The sequence below is a fragment of the Leptonychotes weddellii genome, chromosome 6, assembly GCF_054177405.1.
Source record: "Leptonychotes weddellii isolate Sample4059 chromosome 6, ASM5417740v2, whole genome shotgun sequence".
Lineage (NCBI taxonomy): Eukaryota > Metazoa > Chordata > Mammalia > Carnivora > Phocidae > Leptonychotes > Leptonychotes weddellii.
Genome location: NC_138374.1, coordinates 33534048 through 33551612, shown reverse-complemented (window position 1 = coordinate 33551612; position 17565 = coordinate 33534048). Strand labels below are relative to the sequence as shown.

The following is a 17565-nucleotide window of genomic DNA, read 5'->3' as shown; positions in this document are numbered from 1 at the left end:
ATTCTTAATCGCAGGAAACAAACTGAGTGTTGTTGGAGTGGGTGGTGGGGTGGGAGGGATGGGGTGACTGGGTGATAGACACTGGGGAGGGTTTGTGCTCTGGTAAGCGCTGTGAATTGTGCAAGACTGTTGAATCTCAGATCTGTACGTCTGAAACAAATAATGCAATATATGTTAAGAAAAAAAAGAAGAAGAAGAAGATAGCAGGAGGGGAAGAATGAAGCGGGGGAAATCGGGAGGGGTAGACGAACCATGAGAGACGATGGACTCTGAAAAACAAACTGAGGGTTCTAGAGGGGAGGGGGGTGCGAGGATGGGTTAGCCTGGTGGTGGGTATTGAGGAGGGCACGTTCTGCATGGAGCACTGGGTGTTATGCACAAACAATGAATCATGGAACACTTTATCTAAAACTAATGATGTAATGTATGGGGATTAACATAAGAATAAAAAAAAAATAGGCCTTGGTCCCACATCAAAGAAATTGATGAGTGAATGAACATTTATGTTTTATGTTAAAATAAAATGGTTAAAGTAGAGAGGTATTTTTTAATGATTACTCATTTTAGCTGATTTTTTTCTTAAATTTAAATTTAAATTTTTTTAAAGATTTTATTTATTTATCTGACAGAGAGATAGGCAGCAAGAGCAGGAACACAAGCAGGGGGAGTGAGAGAGGGAGAATCAGGCTTCCTGCTGAGCAGGGAGCCCCATGCAGGGCCTGAACCCAGGACCCTGGGATCATGACCTGAGCCGAAGGCAGACGCTTAACGACTGAGCCACCCAGGTGCCTCTGATTTTTTTTTTTTTTTTAATTAACCAGCTACCAGTCCTTATTGCTGGAGAAGAAAGCTTCCATTTTATATATAGTTCTTCTTTATCCTTTGTATAAATGCAAAGTTTAAATGGCAACTCTTTCTACTTGACCAATTTTAAACATTTTTTTTTTTTTTTAATTTTGACAGAGAGAGAGAGACAGCAAGAGAGGGAACACAAGCAGGGGGAATGGGAGAGGGAGAAGCAGGCTTCCCGAGGAGCAGGGAGCCCGATGCGGGGCTCGATCCCAGGACCCTAGGATCATAACCTGAGCCGAAGGCAGACGCTTAACGACTGAGCCACCCAGGCGCCCCTCTACTTGACCAATTTTAAAACTGAGGGACTCACTCAACAGTTAGACAAAGCCAAATACACTCCATGTAGGACAGCTAAGTCCATGCAGACTTGACCTACCTCATGTTCCAAAAACAGAGCTTTTAGCTGTCCTTTGGACCAAAAATCCATTGCATATGCTAGCAGCTTCATGGAGACCATATTGATTCTGAGAAAGTTCCCAACAAACACAACTCTGTCAATATTCTGGAAAAAAAAAATTAAAAAACAATTAAATAATGGTATAAAAATAGCATTTAGTAAAGACCCAATGTTCCATACTTCACTGTACTCCCAGGACTTTGCAGAATCAATTTGTTTCTTAAGTGAAATTATTTCAGCATTTCCATGATGAAGTAGAACAAACTTCACACTGCATTCCAAAGAACAAAAGGGTGAGATTCTGGCTCAGTGAGGCAGTGACTTATATTGGGCTTATTTGCAAGTGTTATGTCAGATTGACTTAGGCCTGATATGAAATTCAGCTACCAATACACATATAAAATTTTAACTGGAGTTCAAGTTCAGCTAAATTTGCCTTTGCATTCCTTTCAATTCCCCCAACTTCCAACTATAAAATATTATAACCAACTCATAAATAAAATGGCCCTGGCATGGGTTATTCATCTAACAAGTTTGCTCAGTTTGCTCTATGCCAAACACCAGAATACAAAAAGAAACAATTCCCAGTCTCTATCCTTGGGCTATATGGTGGACAATCCTGTTTGGTCAACATGTGGGTTGAAATATGGTAACGAAAAATACATCTAACTTTTGTTGACATGGATATGGATTTGCATTCTGCACACACACTTAATACTGAGCTCAGCCTGTCTACCACCCACTCACTCACAGAGCCAGTTGCTATGGTCACTTATGTCAAAGGAAGGGAGTCCCAGAAGCTGGCATTCTTTTCTGTTCAGTCTATCAAGAGTCATCAGGATCTAGGAATATGGCCTCTTAACTGTCTCAAGTTTTGACAATGTAAATTGATAAGCCCATTAACTACTGTGAATATTTTCTATGGGTGGAGGTGTGGGAGGTGGTTTTAATAAGTTTCCACAAATAAGAACGGTAGCTACAAACTGCCCAGACTGAGATGTGACAAGAAACACTCAGAGTAAGTAACTCAGATTAAAGAAGAATTTAATTAAATTTAGGAGTTTTGTTTTTTCCCCTAAAACAAGGGAGTCCAACGTAGGACTTCCTCAAAGCCCCAGGCCTGCATTAGTCTGGTAATGAGCCAGAAGGAATAGAATGGCAATAAAAGCTGATGGACATTCTTTATTTCAAATAAATTCCAGGTGGGTCAAAGATATGACTGTGGGGGAAGAAAGAAAGAAAGAAAGAAAGAAAGAGAGGAAGGAAGGAAGAAAGAAGGAAAAGAAAGAGAAGAGAAGAAAAGAAAAAAGAAAGAATAAAGGAAAAAAAGACTAGAAGAAACAACAGGAGAATTCTTTTTTAAAAATAACATTGAGGTAGGGAAAATATAACACTCTCATGTATTATCATGTAAAAAAGCATGAGGCAATGTTTCCAGAAGTACATATTGAAGTATGTAAGGTAGACTGATATAACCTCTGGGATTTGCTTTCAAATATGTTAGCAAAAGAGAGAAGACGAGAAGGAGGAGGAGACAGGAACAGAGGGAGGAGGAAGAAGAAAACAGATAAAGCATGTGTGGCACAGTTTTGTTAACTGTTGATTAGGGTTAACGGCTATAAGGAGGTTCTTCATACTATTGTGCTCCTTTACGTATATTTACCAATTTTCATAATAAAAGGTTGACACACAACCAAAGCAAGACATAAAATAATATGTAGAGGGTAAATTGTATGAGATGTGACTATATCTCATAAAATTGTTTAAAAAGCAAGAATGTGATATAGAGTTTGCTGCCTTTGGAAGGATATGTTTCTGCTATATTGCAGACAATATAGAATAAGACACCAAAATTGAAAATCATCGGCTACCTCGAGCAAGGCTAACATTGCAGGACAGGTGCAAACAGTTACCCACTTCCCTGTACATCCTTCTGGTGTCTTTAGAACTCTGTATTACGTGTTTGTATTTTCTACTCAAAACTGTGAATAAAAAATTCAATGTTGATGGCGAAGCATTTTACAGGATTCCAATAATCGCAGTAAAAAAAAAACCATCTTAGAGTCAGTAAATGTGGTGTCCCTCTGCGCAACAGCTGAGCTCAAGGACTCTCCACTCAGCGAGTCCAGCGCCCTCAGCAATGACTCAAGCTTGCGTTTTGACTCTCACAGGAAAATGGCCGCCACTTCCGGGTGCGCCCACAAGGAGCCTGCGCTGGCAGGACGCCAGCCAGTGAAGCCCTTGCGGGAGGTGATCGGTGATTCCTCTCACTGGCCATATTTTCAAACTGCCATTTTTGCTATACTCCAACGATAAATGGTATTGAAATTGAAATCAAAAGTGAAAAATAAGATCCGTTGCCCTCCCCCTAAAGTGAATATGATCATTGTAAAAAGGCCCCCTGCTGGCTCACTCAAGGTCTGTGGAAAGCAGGGGAAAGGGTATCTACCACTCTGTGGGGCCGGAGACCTTGGGGCTCATTGACCTTTGAGAGTGCAGGAGGACAGCCCACAACACACACATTAGTCAGGCGTTGTTTGCCTACTTGGAAAAACTCCCTTTAAAGGTTAATGTCAAAAAATAAATCCTCTGTTAAAATGAGTCCTGTGACCGAAGTGGACTTTGAAAGGCACGTGTCTGGGATACATTCTTTCTTTGCATTTCAGCCTTGCATTTGAACTCCATCTCACACGGGGACATAAAAAGTGGTGACCCTGAGCCACAGACCAGAGACATATTCTACTCAACGTTGTAAAGGAGCGTGTTTCTCTCATAATCCCAGAGCTCCAAGGCAGGACTGGCACTCACTGCCCACCATCAAGATCGCCTCTTGCCCTGTTGAAACCCCCACTGCTCGACCAGGATGGGACAGGAGGCGGTTTCTGCAGAACCTGTAATGTTCTATTTCTTGAGCCGAGTGATGGCTACACAGGTGTGTGTGTGAAAATCCAAGCTGGCTACACACTTCGGGTTTGACTGTCTTCTGTGCTTCTATTAAAATTATCTTTTTAAAAACTCTATTACTGAGGCGACTATGCTTCTTTAACCCTTCTATTACCAGTTGCCTGTCCCAAGCCCTTTCTTGTCTTCCTAACACAACTCAGTGAGAGCTGTTGTACTTTACATGTCTTCTGTTACAGAAAAGGGTTCTAGTTTCCCAGAGGAATTTTGCAGTGTTTCAAAACGCGTTCCCAAAGCTTTGTCACCAGCTCCACCCCTTCTTGTGCCTGGGGCTCTGGCTGGCCTCAGCTGTAGCAAGCTCTCTATGCTTTGATAGCCCTGTACAATGCTGCTTGAACTCCATGCCACAAGGCAACACTGTAAAGAAGCTGAAAGCAGAGAGAATATCGAATATTGCAAGTGGAGCGTTTTACCTGCAATTATTTGCAAGGATGAGCCAGGCTTTCCCTCACACTTCGGTAGGTGGGTGGTAATAATGACGGTCAGAGAGGCTATGGCACGAGTTGTGATTTTACCCGGACTCTGTGGTTGGATGGCTTATCATTTATTATCCAGTGCCTACTTAAAATAAGATGCATATTCTTCTCCATTCCCCAAAACACACCCCTCATGTTCTACAAGATGTGACTAGGACAAAGGGCAGGTTTCCCAAGGATCTATCATTTTGTAAGGGTCAACAGTTTTGCATCACTAAAGATGATGTGTATGAATGACACAAGGCTTCCTCTGGATTAAGGCCTTACCTCATTCAATGCACACATCCGAGCAATGGAGCCAATGTTGTTGGTGATGGTGACCAGTGTGGCTCGGGCGAGGTCTTCCTTGCTGATGGAATCTCGCTTTTCCTTACTCATCATGTTGCCAAAGCTATGTTGGAAATATTAGCGAGAGTATTCAAAATCATCCTCAGGCAGGCCCCACGCTTCCACCAAAGTACTGTGGAAAGCTTTATGAATAGCTCTGTTAAAATTTAAATGACCTGATTTGGCTACCATGTTTTACAAGCAGACAGGATTACAATGTGAATGGTTGGTTGCCCTTTTTTTTAATAGGGGCAAAGTAGCATGGCTATTAATGGGAAAAAAAATTTTTTTTAATGTTCTCTAGATATATTGACAAGAATGGAACAAGGGAAACTGTTGCAGTATTCCAGAACCTTCTTTCAAAGCTGTCCTATTTTAAGCACAAGCATCAGGGGCTAAACATTTCAATGCTTCGTAAAGGGCGGGAGATCAAGTCTGAGCTCCAATAACCATAGATACTTGCACCAGGCTGGTGGGTTGACATTTTAAAAATAATTAAGTGAATGGCCAGGGTGGAGAGTTTGCCTTGTTCACACGCTACTGCTCCTAGCTACTTCGTCTCTACCTTGATGCTACAGCAGATCCTTGAAGGCCAAATCGTTCATAGTCTCCTCCGTAAATGTCCTTCACCAGCTTATCAACATTGGTGCTGTCGCCTTTAGCTGCCATTTCCAGAGCTTCTTCAAAGGTCTCACAACCAGTCAGCAAGCAACATAGGCCTAGGAATGTTCCACCTCCAAGACTGAAGGAACAATAAGGTTTATTTTTAAATTTTACTTTATGATATGCCCATCCAAGTCCCCAGCTACATCAAGATCACTAATATGGGTTAATAAAAACAGGAGAAGAAAAACAAAGGGGCACTTGAATTAAAGTGTAGGGTGCAACACAGGTTTAGGGTAGATTGGATTCTTTTTAAAAAAGGGCAGAGGCTAAAAAGGAACATCAAGGAAAACTTGCCCTTGAATTTAAGAACAAAACCAGAGAAAGACTCTCACTGATTTCCGTTGTGAGACCTTCAGCTAGCCGCTAAACTAAGTACCTCGTTCAGTCTTCACAGCTATAAAATGGGGCCAAATTCAGGATCTCTCTTATTTGGTTGGTCTGAAAGCAGCAAATAACCAGAGAAATGACTGCTATGAAAAAAAAAATGTAGCCGAATACAAATACTTGGAAAAAGAAACCATATGTACATGAAGTTCACAATGCAGAGCCAGACTGACCCAGGGCTGCTAGGAACAGCCAGTCCAGAGGCCGTATCTTTTACCTTGACCTCAATCCTCTAGCAGACATAATCTCATTGAAACTTCTCAGAAATTTCTAAAAGGAAACCACTGATTGCTCACACACTGGGTTTTTTTTCTGTAGACTATGGAAAAGGTTATTAATATTTTACTTACTACCCAATACTCAAATACAGTAACAAAGGTCATAAAATGGTTTCAATGCTCAACTATGTTTTAAAAAGCTTTCAGTCGCTTTGGGGAAAATTCCCCTAAAACAGTCTTTTTAGACAGAAGTTAATTATGGTAGGTGAGAATGAATTTAGTTGCGTATGAATATCACAGTTACGTGACAGAGAGGAGACTGAGAGTAAAGCTACCACCAGTGACCTCCTGGCAGTATGGACGCGGGCATGGGCTTTACTCTATTTACCACGAGCAGATGCAGATGAGCATATGCAGAAGAGTCAATTGCTCACATCAGTTTGTCCTCAAGCTCCAAGAGCTGTGAGCCCCTGGACTTCCATTCTGAGAGAAAATCCAAGTTGAAGTTGAGGTTATTTTGAATTTAAATTTGAAGAAAGAAACTTCAGGGGAAATTATATTTCATGTCAGTAACTGTTAACAAGAAGGTGCCAGGGCGCCTGGGTGGCTCAGTTGGTTAAGCGACTGCCTTCGGCTCAGGTCATGGTCCTGGAGTCCCGGGATCGAGTCCCGCATCGGGCTCCCTGCTCGGCAGGGAGTCTGCTTCTCCCTCTGACCCTCCCCCCTCTCATGTGCTCTCTCTCATTCTCTCTCTCAAATAAATAAATAAATAATCTTTAAAAAAAAAAATTTATGAACAAGAAGGTGCCAGATTGTAGACGGGCACAGTTCTTTAAAGTACACCTAAAGTGAAACTGTATGTAATAGTTCTTAAGTAGCGATTGTCACAAAAATACATACTTGATGGAAAGGATGGCTCCTGGTGGAAAATTCGGTAGCTAAGCGCCACCGGTGGCAACTACCCAAAGCCAAGGTGCGGCACCAGGAGGAGCTCAAGAGCTCCATGGACAAGACCGCCTTGACAGCTCAGTCACGGGAGAGATGTTGAAATTCCTCTAGGAAAGCTTATCTTTATTTACATTTAACACGGCGTGTCATGCACGTTGTCAGGTTCAGTCTGCCCTACAAAGCTCGTGTATTTTAACGGGAACAATTTTGGTTTGCGTGCCCTCGGGATTTGTCTCTGTATATTTTTAAGTCTTTTCTCACCCGTCTAGCTGCTTTCATCCACATTAATAAGGTCTCTTTGAACATCAGGAATTCATATTCATCCAGGCATTCAATAGCCTACTCCAAGCATAGGCAACGGGAGACACTGGCTGACTTAGAAAGAAGGCAGTTCATCAGCTGATGTGTTGGTACGAGTGAGGACGGAAGTGCTTTGTGTGACTGGAAGATGACCGGCGACTGCGGACCACGCATCGGGGCTGCGTGGGGAAAGCGAGCATGCATTCATGTAGCGGGCACGCTGCAGGCAGGAGGAAAGAATGCAGTCGCAGAAGAGCACTTTATTCATATCCTCAACCTGCTAACCGGTATTTAGTCAATGTGGTGCTCTTGCTCACAACCAGACACATCGTTTGTTGCAGCAGACACAGTAAGACCCTCAGCAAATCGGAGACAAAAACATATGGCCAGAGACAGCTGTTGAATAGCACCATTATTTTTTGAAAAACCCAACAACCTTGTAGTGAGGGATTTTAGGGGAAAGTAGAAGAAACCTTCAATTACTGAGTGCTTGTGCTCTTAAAATAGATTCCAAAACAATGAGATGAGCTGTACTACTCCTTTCACCGAAGTTTCAAAATTCTTTACATTCCTCTTTTAATCATCTGCACATTGCAACAATGTCGGCTGCAAAGTCCTCTTTTTCCTTTGGCTTCTACAATAAAATTGGAGTAGCGTCAATAGAAAAAAAAAAAAAAGCGTTGCTCCCTAATCTAAGATGCACTAAAATCACACATAACACGAAACAAACCATTTAAAATCATCTGTTAAAAGAGAACTGAACTGATCTACTGTAATGCTGTGGCTTCGTAAAAATAAAAATGTCCGAGAAGCTAGGGCACAGCCTGATAACAAAAACCCCGGAGTTACACCTCTCAGTTCACAGTAACAGTAGCAAACTTAAAGCTGAGGCCATTTGCTTAGATCAGTGATTCCCAAAGTGTGTCCCGCACACTCATGTTCGCGGCTCACCGTCATAATTTATATCAGTGGTTTTGTAACTTAGATCAAAAGAAGCCTTAGGCAGAATAACTCTGGTTGGACCAGAAGGGCTGCAGCATGAATAGACGTTTCCTTCCCTTCCCCTGCCTGCGGCAGCCCCCAGAAGGACTCTCCGTTAACCTTCAGTCTGCTATAGCAGGTTTCCAAAACTACTCGTTGAAAAGCACTCGCAGGGGAACTTGGGCATCCAGACAGGATTTGTTGAAGATTACAAAACACTGGTCATTAGTGGGCATTTACCAATAACTGGAATTTATGAGCATGATTACACATGTAACAGAAGCCAAACACCACAATGAGCTCATTCGCCGCTGTTAAAGAAGATGATCCAGATTCTTGGAACTTCCAAGTTTGAGAAAATAGAACTGTGATTGTGATTCACGAATTCGCTAAGTGTTAATCAACAAAATGATAAATATCTCTAATTGAGGACAGTGGTTAGCTTGTTGTTACCCTGGGACTCGCTCTATCAATTCAATGACTCCTGGGAGGAAGTCTGAGGTTTCTTCAAAACTGTACTTTAATGAGGCGATCGCTTTCTAAGGTAAAACCAGCTCGGTTGAAATATTCATTTGTCTTTGATGCTCTTGACAGTCCTCATAAAGCCATGGGTCAGTTGTGACTCTTCTGTGAGCAAGTCAGCTGAGTTTCTGTATGCTCAGTGAGAAAAGGTATGCCTAGGGGCAATTAACATCCTCTACTCTGAACACAGGCAGGATTCAGTGAGAATGTGTGTGTGTGCGTATGCGCGTGTGTGTGTGTGCCCCCACACGCTGGGGTTTCTCAACGGCAGTACTCTACTGACTTTTGAGGGTCAGTACTTTTGTTGTTGTTGGGGAGCTGCCCTGTGCATGGTAGGCTATTTAGCAGTACCCATGATCTTTAGCCACTAGATGCCAGTTGTACCCCACCTCCAATTGTGACGGCCAAAAAAAAAAGTCTCCAAGACATTGCCAAAATCCCCTGGGGGGCTCAATCTTCCCTTCCCCAGTGGAGTCACGGGCTGATGCAGACCCGTCACAGGTCATGGATAGACGGGAGAAAAACAGTGCTCCTCTCCTAATGGACGACGAGTGCTGCAGAATTTCAGCGCTGGAAATGCCCAAAGAACCTATCCAAGAAACAACCCCCTGCGTGGCACAAACAAGGGCAGAGGCCCAGAAAAGTTACATATCTTCATCTTTTAAAAACAATGGTTTCGATATCATGTCCAAAAGCACATGCCACATGGCACTCGTTCCTTAAATTACTCCTCCAAAAACAGGTTCTGTGGTCTCATAAGCGGGAGAAATACCTCATACCAAATCCTTCACTTGGAAGTAAGAAAAACTTTTAAAATTATGTTTACACTAGAATTTCTCAGTGATTTCTGACCCCGGATTCTCTGCCCAATGCCAAATTGCAGCTAACAGGAAGTTGAGCACATCTGCCCTTGAGGCGCGTGTGCACTGAAGAACAAGGCACTCTGCCCAGCTGCACTTGCAGACTGGTTTCCTGTCCGGGGCACTCCAAAATTCCTTGTGAGGTGTGCCAACTATTCCGGCGTTCAGGTGGAACATCCAATTGAGGGTAAAAAAACATTTTTTGGTAAACTCAGTTTGGTTTACTGGTTGGAATGACGGATTATGTCAAGCAATTCATCCTGTGCTAGGCACCAAGGAAATTCCAAAAGAAGGTTTCTTCTGAAGCCCTCTCTGACCATCCCAAGCATCCTTACTTCTGGATTCTATTTTCTTCCTGTCCCCGCAATTCATTTGGCACTTACCACGTACTGCCTTTTGCTGTGGTGTGTGCGATCCTTCTTCCCTCAACCTGACCAGTTTCCAGCAGGCTAAGGACTAGGTTTTATGACCCTTTACATAAATTACCCTCTTACTATTTTAACATATCATGCAATAAATCTTTTTTGGTTGGCTGAGAAGGGTAAGATCTTTCTTTGAAAAATGTGTTCGATACACATAACCTTTGTATAAACTGGTCTTCAAGGAAGAGGCCTGGGTTTAGGTACAGAAAGGTTCTCCTAGTAGAAACTGTGTTTACCTGGTCCCTGTAACTCTTTTATAGTTGTCCTTGGAGTACACTGCTAGAATGCTGACCCCTGAGCCCATGTTCACCAGCAACATAGGGTATGGGTTATCAAGGCAGTACGGCTTTTTTTGACACAATTCAGGATTTGTGGGATTTTCAAAATAGTAACATTCCGGCTTGCCGTTGAAGCCAACGGAGTCAACGTAAAGCAGGCCCTGAATCAGACAGTCCAGTTCATCCAGTTTATGGAGCTGCAGGTCAGCAATCTGAAAGAGAACAAAACCTCGTGAGAGAAGCTATGATCACCTCAGGGGAAGCCCCAGGGGCTTTTAGCTGGACTGAACATGTGTCATTAACTGTAAAAGCATGAAAACATCTTTAAAACTCCAAGTTGTGAAACCCTGTGGATCATTAGTGGCTCTGACAGAAAAGCAGCCTTTGTCAGACCTCATGTCTACCCACAGTGGGAACTGAAGGCCAGGAAGTTGCCTGGTCGCTGGAAAAGCATCCAGGAGCATGTGTAATGGGTTGAATTGGTAGCCCCGGAGAGGTATGACCAGGTCCTAATTTTTAGGACCTGTGAATGTTACCTGATTTTGAATAGGGTTTTTGCAAGATGTGATTAAGTTAAGGATCCTGAGATGAAGAGAACATCCTGGGTTATCTGCGTGGACCCTAAATTCACTGACAAGCTTCCTTATGAGACACACGGGAAAGATCTGATGGGCAGAGAAGGCTGTGAAGACGAAGGCAGAGACTGGAGTACTCCAACCACCACAGGCTAAGGTGTGCCCACAGCCCCCAGAAGCTGGAAGAGGCAAATGGAATCTGCCCGAGAGCCTCAGAAGGAGGTGTGGTCCTGCCAACAGCTTGATTTTGGTCACCTCTAGAACTATGACTGGATACATTTCTGTTGTTCTAAGTCACTGCGTTTGTGGCCATTGGTTACCACATTGTGGCCACAGGAAACCAATACGGCGTATCACTAAGACCAGGGCTCTCCCGCAGGGGGAGGAGAGTGAGAACGTTCTGAAAGCAGGAAGAACCCCACACTTGCCCACACACACGGTCCTGAGTGAGGCATGGTGAGCCTGGGATCTGGGGGCAATCACCTTTGAGCCCACAAAACCCAACTCTCCTCTTCCCAGGCCTGGGCTTTGCAGTTAGATAGACCTGGCTTTGAATTCTAGCTCTAGCACTTAACTGAGGGATGTGGGGCAAGTTATTTAACTTGAGAAGTCTCAATTGCCTCTCTGTAAAATGGGGATATTATCCACTGCACAGTGTTGTTGTAGAGATTTCGTGATAATAATATATGTACAAAGGGCTAAAAAAATGTTGGCTCTTTGATGAATAGCGGGGGTGGTCCCAAAGTGTCTTTTCATGCTCCTATGAGACAAAAACTCCCATTCTCCCAGGTATAGGGGGAAAAAAGTAAATGGGGATGAGTTGGCTGTGGGGCAGCTTTAGAGGAGAGTGGCCACTTTGCATCCTTAAAAGTTTAATTCATGGTCCCCGAGAGGAGAATTATTGCTGATCCAGATGTCTGGGTTGATGATCATTTCCCATGAACAACAACAACAAAATAATAAATCTAATAATCACCAACACGACACAAAGCCAATGAAGGAAGATAATTTGTAAGATCTAACTTAAACTTTTAAAGAAATATCTTTAAGAAAATAATAGCTAGTATTTGTTATTCATTACACACCCAGAACTTGTAGTAGATCATTTAATTCTCACAAAATCCTCTAAGTAGATGTTTTATCCTCGCTTTATGGGTAGGGCTTGCAGAGCCTAAATAACTTTCCCTAAGTGATACAACTAGCAAAAAGCTCCCAGGGACTCGCTGTTCTTCTCTTGTTTTCATAATGCATATTGCTTCCGGGATCTGGAAACAACCTAAACAAGTACTATACTTAGATATTTTGCCAAAAATACACACATATTTGCAACAAAAGTTAAGAGCTGGAAGAATACTCTTGACTTCGTATCACTCATCTGAATTTCCCATTTAACGAACTCCACTAAATCTATACTTAGAGAGCACAATTAGTTTGAATAGGTTACCAGCAAGGTGGTACAAGTTTTCTTGATACAAAGAAACAATCATACTGGGTTTTGTTTTGTTTTGTTTTTTTTTAATTTAAAGATCTAATTGGCTCTATTCAGTGAGTCATGAATCAGACAGCATACCATCTAGCAAGTAGAAAGGAGGTCCCCAGAAACCATCATCCTAAATCACGCTAGCTGATAAAGTAAATCTATCTCATAAATGATTCCAAACATTTCCTTTTTTACCGAGTGAAAAGTTTGAGTGAGAAGCAAGTAATTACACGTTTTAAGCGGGTAATACTTTAGGTATAGAACTACCTGGAGACCTGAAAGATGGCAGTGAGACACAGCCATGTAAATGCTGTTTTTGTCCTCTCCATTCCTCAGCCCTATTAACCTCTTCCACTTACAGCACTAATCACATTCTGGTTCATTTTCTGGTTCATCAGGTGCCCCTGAGCACCATGCTCCAAGGCCTGGCCCATAATAATTGCTTAATAAACATCTGTTAAGTGGGACAGGGAAAGTTACCACTTCTTGGATCAAACCAAACTGAAAAGTAGAAATTTCATCAGCCAGTCGTGGGACCATAGGTTAACCTGCTTAAAAATTAATCAGGGGTCCATCAACAATATCAACAGCTCATGCCCAGGGCCAACATCACAAACACAGACAGAGACACACTGTGTCCAGCGGGACATCCTGAACCTATGCTGTGGAAAAAGAAAAACCTATCAAGGCAAATAAACTAAGCACACACAACTTTGATCTGAAAGGAAACACTGTTATCTCAAATTCAGTTTCAAATAAAGTGCCAGCAGCAACCCAACATCTCTGTTATCCGTTTTACTGAAGGATAGATATTTCTGAAGCCTGGGTCATGCATTCCCAAACAGGGAAACAGAAACATTCGTCACTTTCACGGAGACCTATAGAGACCTCCCTCAAAAGTCTTCACCATCCAGAGAAAAGTCCAGGCTCCCAAATGTAAGCAGTGAGTCAAATCATAACTTGGAGAGTCACAGGAGCCATCTGAAATTCAGAACAAGATGGGAATTACTTCTCACACTCTGTAGTTTGTAAATACAACTGAATAGACTCAGTGGAACATTCAGCACGCTCAGATCCTAGCTGTGGAAAAACACTCTTTCTCTGGGCTTAGCTTTCTTTCTATCAGGGGTAGCAAATGCGAACGCCTACAGGAGACAGTAAGAAAACATAAAAGAGCAAAGCCCTGGGCTAGATGTAATGTAACAGAACACACACAGAGGACAATACATACATATTTGCAATTCACCTGCAGCCCATTGTTGACATGTCATAATGAGGACTCAATGTAATTAATTAGCTGACAGCTATTTAATTTTTTTTGGTAAATATTGCAGGCCAACCAAACATATCTGTAGGCTGATGCTGACTTCCATCCTATTAATTTTATATATATTCTAATGCTGATCTCTATGATGGGTCCTAAACGATGACAGATCTGAAATATCAGATTCAGCATGCAGATGAAGTTATAGCTCATGTGAACATAACCTTGTAACCAAGGTGTGCTGGTAAATGTTTAGCGACCAGCTCTCTGGGAGCAAAAGCCTAGTTTATAGCATTTACAATTTCTGTGCTATAATTGCCCCCATGATGGCTAATTTCAAGCTACCAACATGATGTCACTAAACAGAGTTGGGAAGATATGCACACAATGGACTCTCTTAAGCCAGTAGGAACTGGCCTCAGCATCCCACTGCTTGTAAGTCTCCTTAGCACTTTTAGAAAATATGGGTTCTGCCAATTCCTAAATCATTAAGTTTTAAATCACTCCCCAAATATAAAACCAACAAACCTCAGCTTGTCCTAAGACTCAAACAAACTCTGTGTAAATAATGGAAGCTAATAAAAAACTATATGGATCTCATCTGTAGGACTTCAGGCAAGGAAGCTATTATTATTATTACGACTCATTTTGCAGATGAAATATATCACCAGGGGTCAGTGGGTTAAGTGACCTATTCCGGATCCCAAGGCTAGCAAGTAGGGGAAGAAGCAGAGTAGAAAAAACTTTCAAACTACAACTGTGATGAACTCACATGGTTGTGCCTAGTACTAAAGTCACTCAAGCAAGTGTGTGGGTGCAGTGGGGTTCTCCAACTATAGGAGCCATCAGAATCACTCAGAGGGTTTGTTCAAACACAGATGGCTGGGCTCCACTCCCAGAGGTTCTGACTGTATTTCTAATAGTATCCCAGGTGATGCTGATGCTGCTGGTCCTCGGACCACACAGTAGTAGGCGTTGAAGAACTGGGATGAGTCTATGACCCCAGTGAGAACAGACACTGGATAAGGTCACAGAGCACCTGCCCTAGCTAACTCACAGGGCTACCTTCAAGAATCCAATGAGACCCCTGTGTGAAAATGTTTTGGATACTGTAAAGAACTATACACATGGGTTCTAATTATGTGAGAAGTAAAATAATTTGGGTCTTCTTATCTCAAGTTGAAATGCGCTAGTCCACTAGCCAAAACACTATTTCCACACTGAAGACTAATTTGTAGAGGGAATTCAGTGATTCTGGTATGCTAATATTAGAAAAAAAGATGGATCCTAAACACAAGGCATGTTCAGGATACAACTGTAAAAGGTTGTCCGTATGTGCTTCAGCTCAGTCTGTCAAAAATACTAATTAAAGAGTTAAACAGATAAATCTGGTAAAAAGCTATCCCAAGAGATTCCATAACTACTCCTATGAGGGCATTCTATGGACCTGCCCCAAACCAGTTATATTACCCCCCTGTAATTGAGAAATAAGTCACCAAATTATATTTCAGAAATGAATAAAATACATATCTGTATGATACCTTACACTTTCCAAGGTGCTTTTGAGGACACTGGCTCCGTAAATCATATTGGAAGTGGCAGAAAAGGTTATCTTACTAAACAGAGAATAATTTGCCTATAAAATAGTTGATTCTGAATTACAAATTTCACTCAGGGCTCTTTTCTCTTCCCAAAGGAGACCGAGAAGACCTGAGAGAGATGAATTTCAAACATATTCTGTGAGTGAGAAATATGACAAAACCTCAAAGACGGCTTCTTCCTCCCTGCACCCAATGATAAAGAGGCCACAGACCAGCGGTCAAGAGTCAAGCCAGACCCAAGTGGAGAATGACATTGTCTACCAAACCTCATGCTGCCGCCATACCATGAATCAGTCCCTGGATTCATAATAGGAACCAAGCTAATAAATGTTCTTGAATGGTCCATTTAGATGTAGAATTTCACATATCCACAACTGTCCTCCTCCTGATAATTTTCCCACTATTCTTAACTTTTTTAGATTGTTTCCTTAGAGATTTCTGGCTTAAGAAAGGCCAATTCTTAAGTTCTCACACCTTGAGAAAAACATAATAAAGCCACCAGAAGATCCTTTTCTGTTCCCTAAATCTCATGTCAACCAAATAAGATTATTGTTACATCCCGTTTGTTAGACGATAGGTCTTTTTTGAAAAGTAACTGAAAGAGTCACTGAACAAAACTCACAAGGAAAAGTATCTATTATAATGAAGAGCTAGGTGGACAAAAAGGATGATTTTTTTCCCTATGCATTCTTTATTAGAATACTTTGCATTTTAAAGAATACTCCTGTTGAAGTTAGGAAGTGTAGCTGTGGATGAAAATATTAGATTTAGTACATAAAATATTCTGGTGGGTTCTTCAAAAACAAAACTCACAGAATAGAGACAGGGGATAGACAAGTCTTCCCCTTGAGGATCACTTTCTTCAATGGTGGGATTCCTCATTGGCTTATCACTTTCTTAGACCATTTGTAGTTAGATTAGGTTTTTCTTTTGTGTCCATTTTGGTGTATCATTAATTCATAAGGCTAATTTTTGCCAGTCAGAAGTTTAAGTGATCCTAAATGTTAAAAGAAGCAAAGAGGAAACAAGGAAGGAAGAGAGGAAAAGAAGAAAGAAAGAAAAGAAAGAAAGAAAGAAAGAAAAAGAAAGAAAGAAAGAGAAAGAAAAGAAAAGGAAAGGAAAGGAAAGGAAAGGAAAAGAGAGGGAAAGAAGAAGGAAACAAGAAATGTAGCTTTGTTCAGTTGAAAGTCTTCCACACAGGAGTCTAACTTAATGCTTGTCTCATGGTTTATAGCTCTTGTATATTCAAAATTGGATGAAGACTAGTTGACATTATCTGAGAATTAAATATATTCACTATAAGTGAAAAGGATATAGTCATTAGATATAGCAATTACAAACTATTCAGGGTCTGCTAAATGTCTTTTAGTTAGCTCTAATTACTTAGGTTTTTAAAATACACTTCTGCAAAGCTGTATTATACCAAAAACAGTGATTTTATACAATAACAATGGCAGGACTTTAAAATATATATATATTAGTATATATATATTTATATACGTAAATATATATAGAATATGCACTGCTTTATTTTGTCAGATTGCTTAATATATACAGTAGTAAATATTGATCATTTATAACCAGGTTTCAATTTTCTATTCTGGAAAGGGGAAGAGGGAAGGGCTTGGATTCAGCACACCTAAGGGTTTTAGCACTTACTGTTCCCTCTGCCTAAAATACCCTTCCTGGGATACTGGCCTGCTTTACTTCATTACTTCTGGTTCCTGCTCCAATGTTACCTCATCACACTAAAACTCTCCCAACCCTTACTATCCCCTTTGCCTTGCTTTTTTTTCCCCCCTTCCATAACATATATCATATATACATACACACACATAGGATATAGTGGTATATTCTGTATTTCTATATTCGTTTGCTTATTTAATTACTGACCGTCTCCCCACACTAGAATATACGCTCCTGGAGGGCAGGGGCTTTGTTTTGTTCGTAACAGTACTTGGCGCACAGAAGGAGCGCAATAAATCCTTGTTGGGTGAGTGAATGAAGCCCTAGAAAAGAGGATGAGAAGACCTATCCATCGTCGCACACTTTG

The 17565-nt window shown here is 41.5% G+C and overlaps 1 protein-coding gene across 5 annotated transcripts in view; it reads right to left on the bottom strand.

Annotated features, from left to right (window-relative positions):
* Nucleotides 1–17565, bottom strand: part of PANK1 (pantothenate kinase 1) — a 55649-nt gene that overhangs the window by 4714 nt on the left and 33370 nt on the right. For 3 of the 5 annotated variants that reach the window (XM_081823866.1, XM_031029996.2, XM_006735090.3), the window contains 4 exons: nucleotides 10551–10804; nucleotides 5579–5755; nucleotides 4954–5077; nucleotides 1229–1354 (listed from right to left, as the gene is read on the bottom strand). In XM_081823866.1, the coding sequence (XP_081679992.1) occupies nucleotides 1229–1354; nucleotides 4954–5077; nucleotides 5579–5755; nucleotides 10551–10804 (681 nt within the window). The other 2 variants (XM_031029997.2, XM_081823868.1) reach the window with 2 other exon arrangements.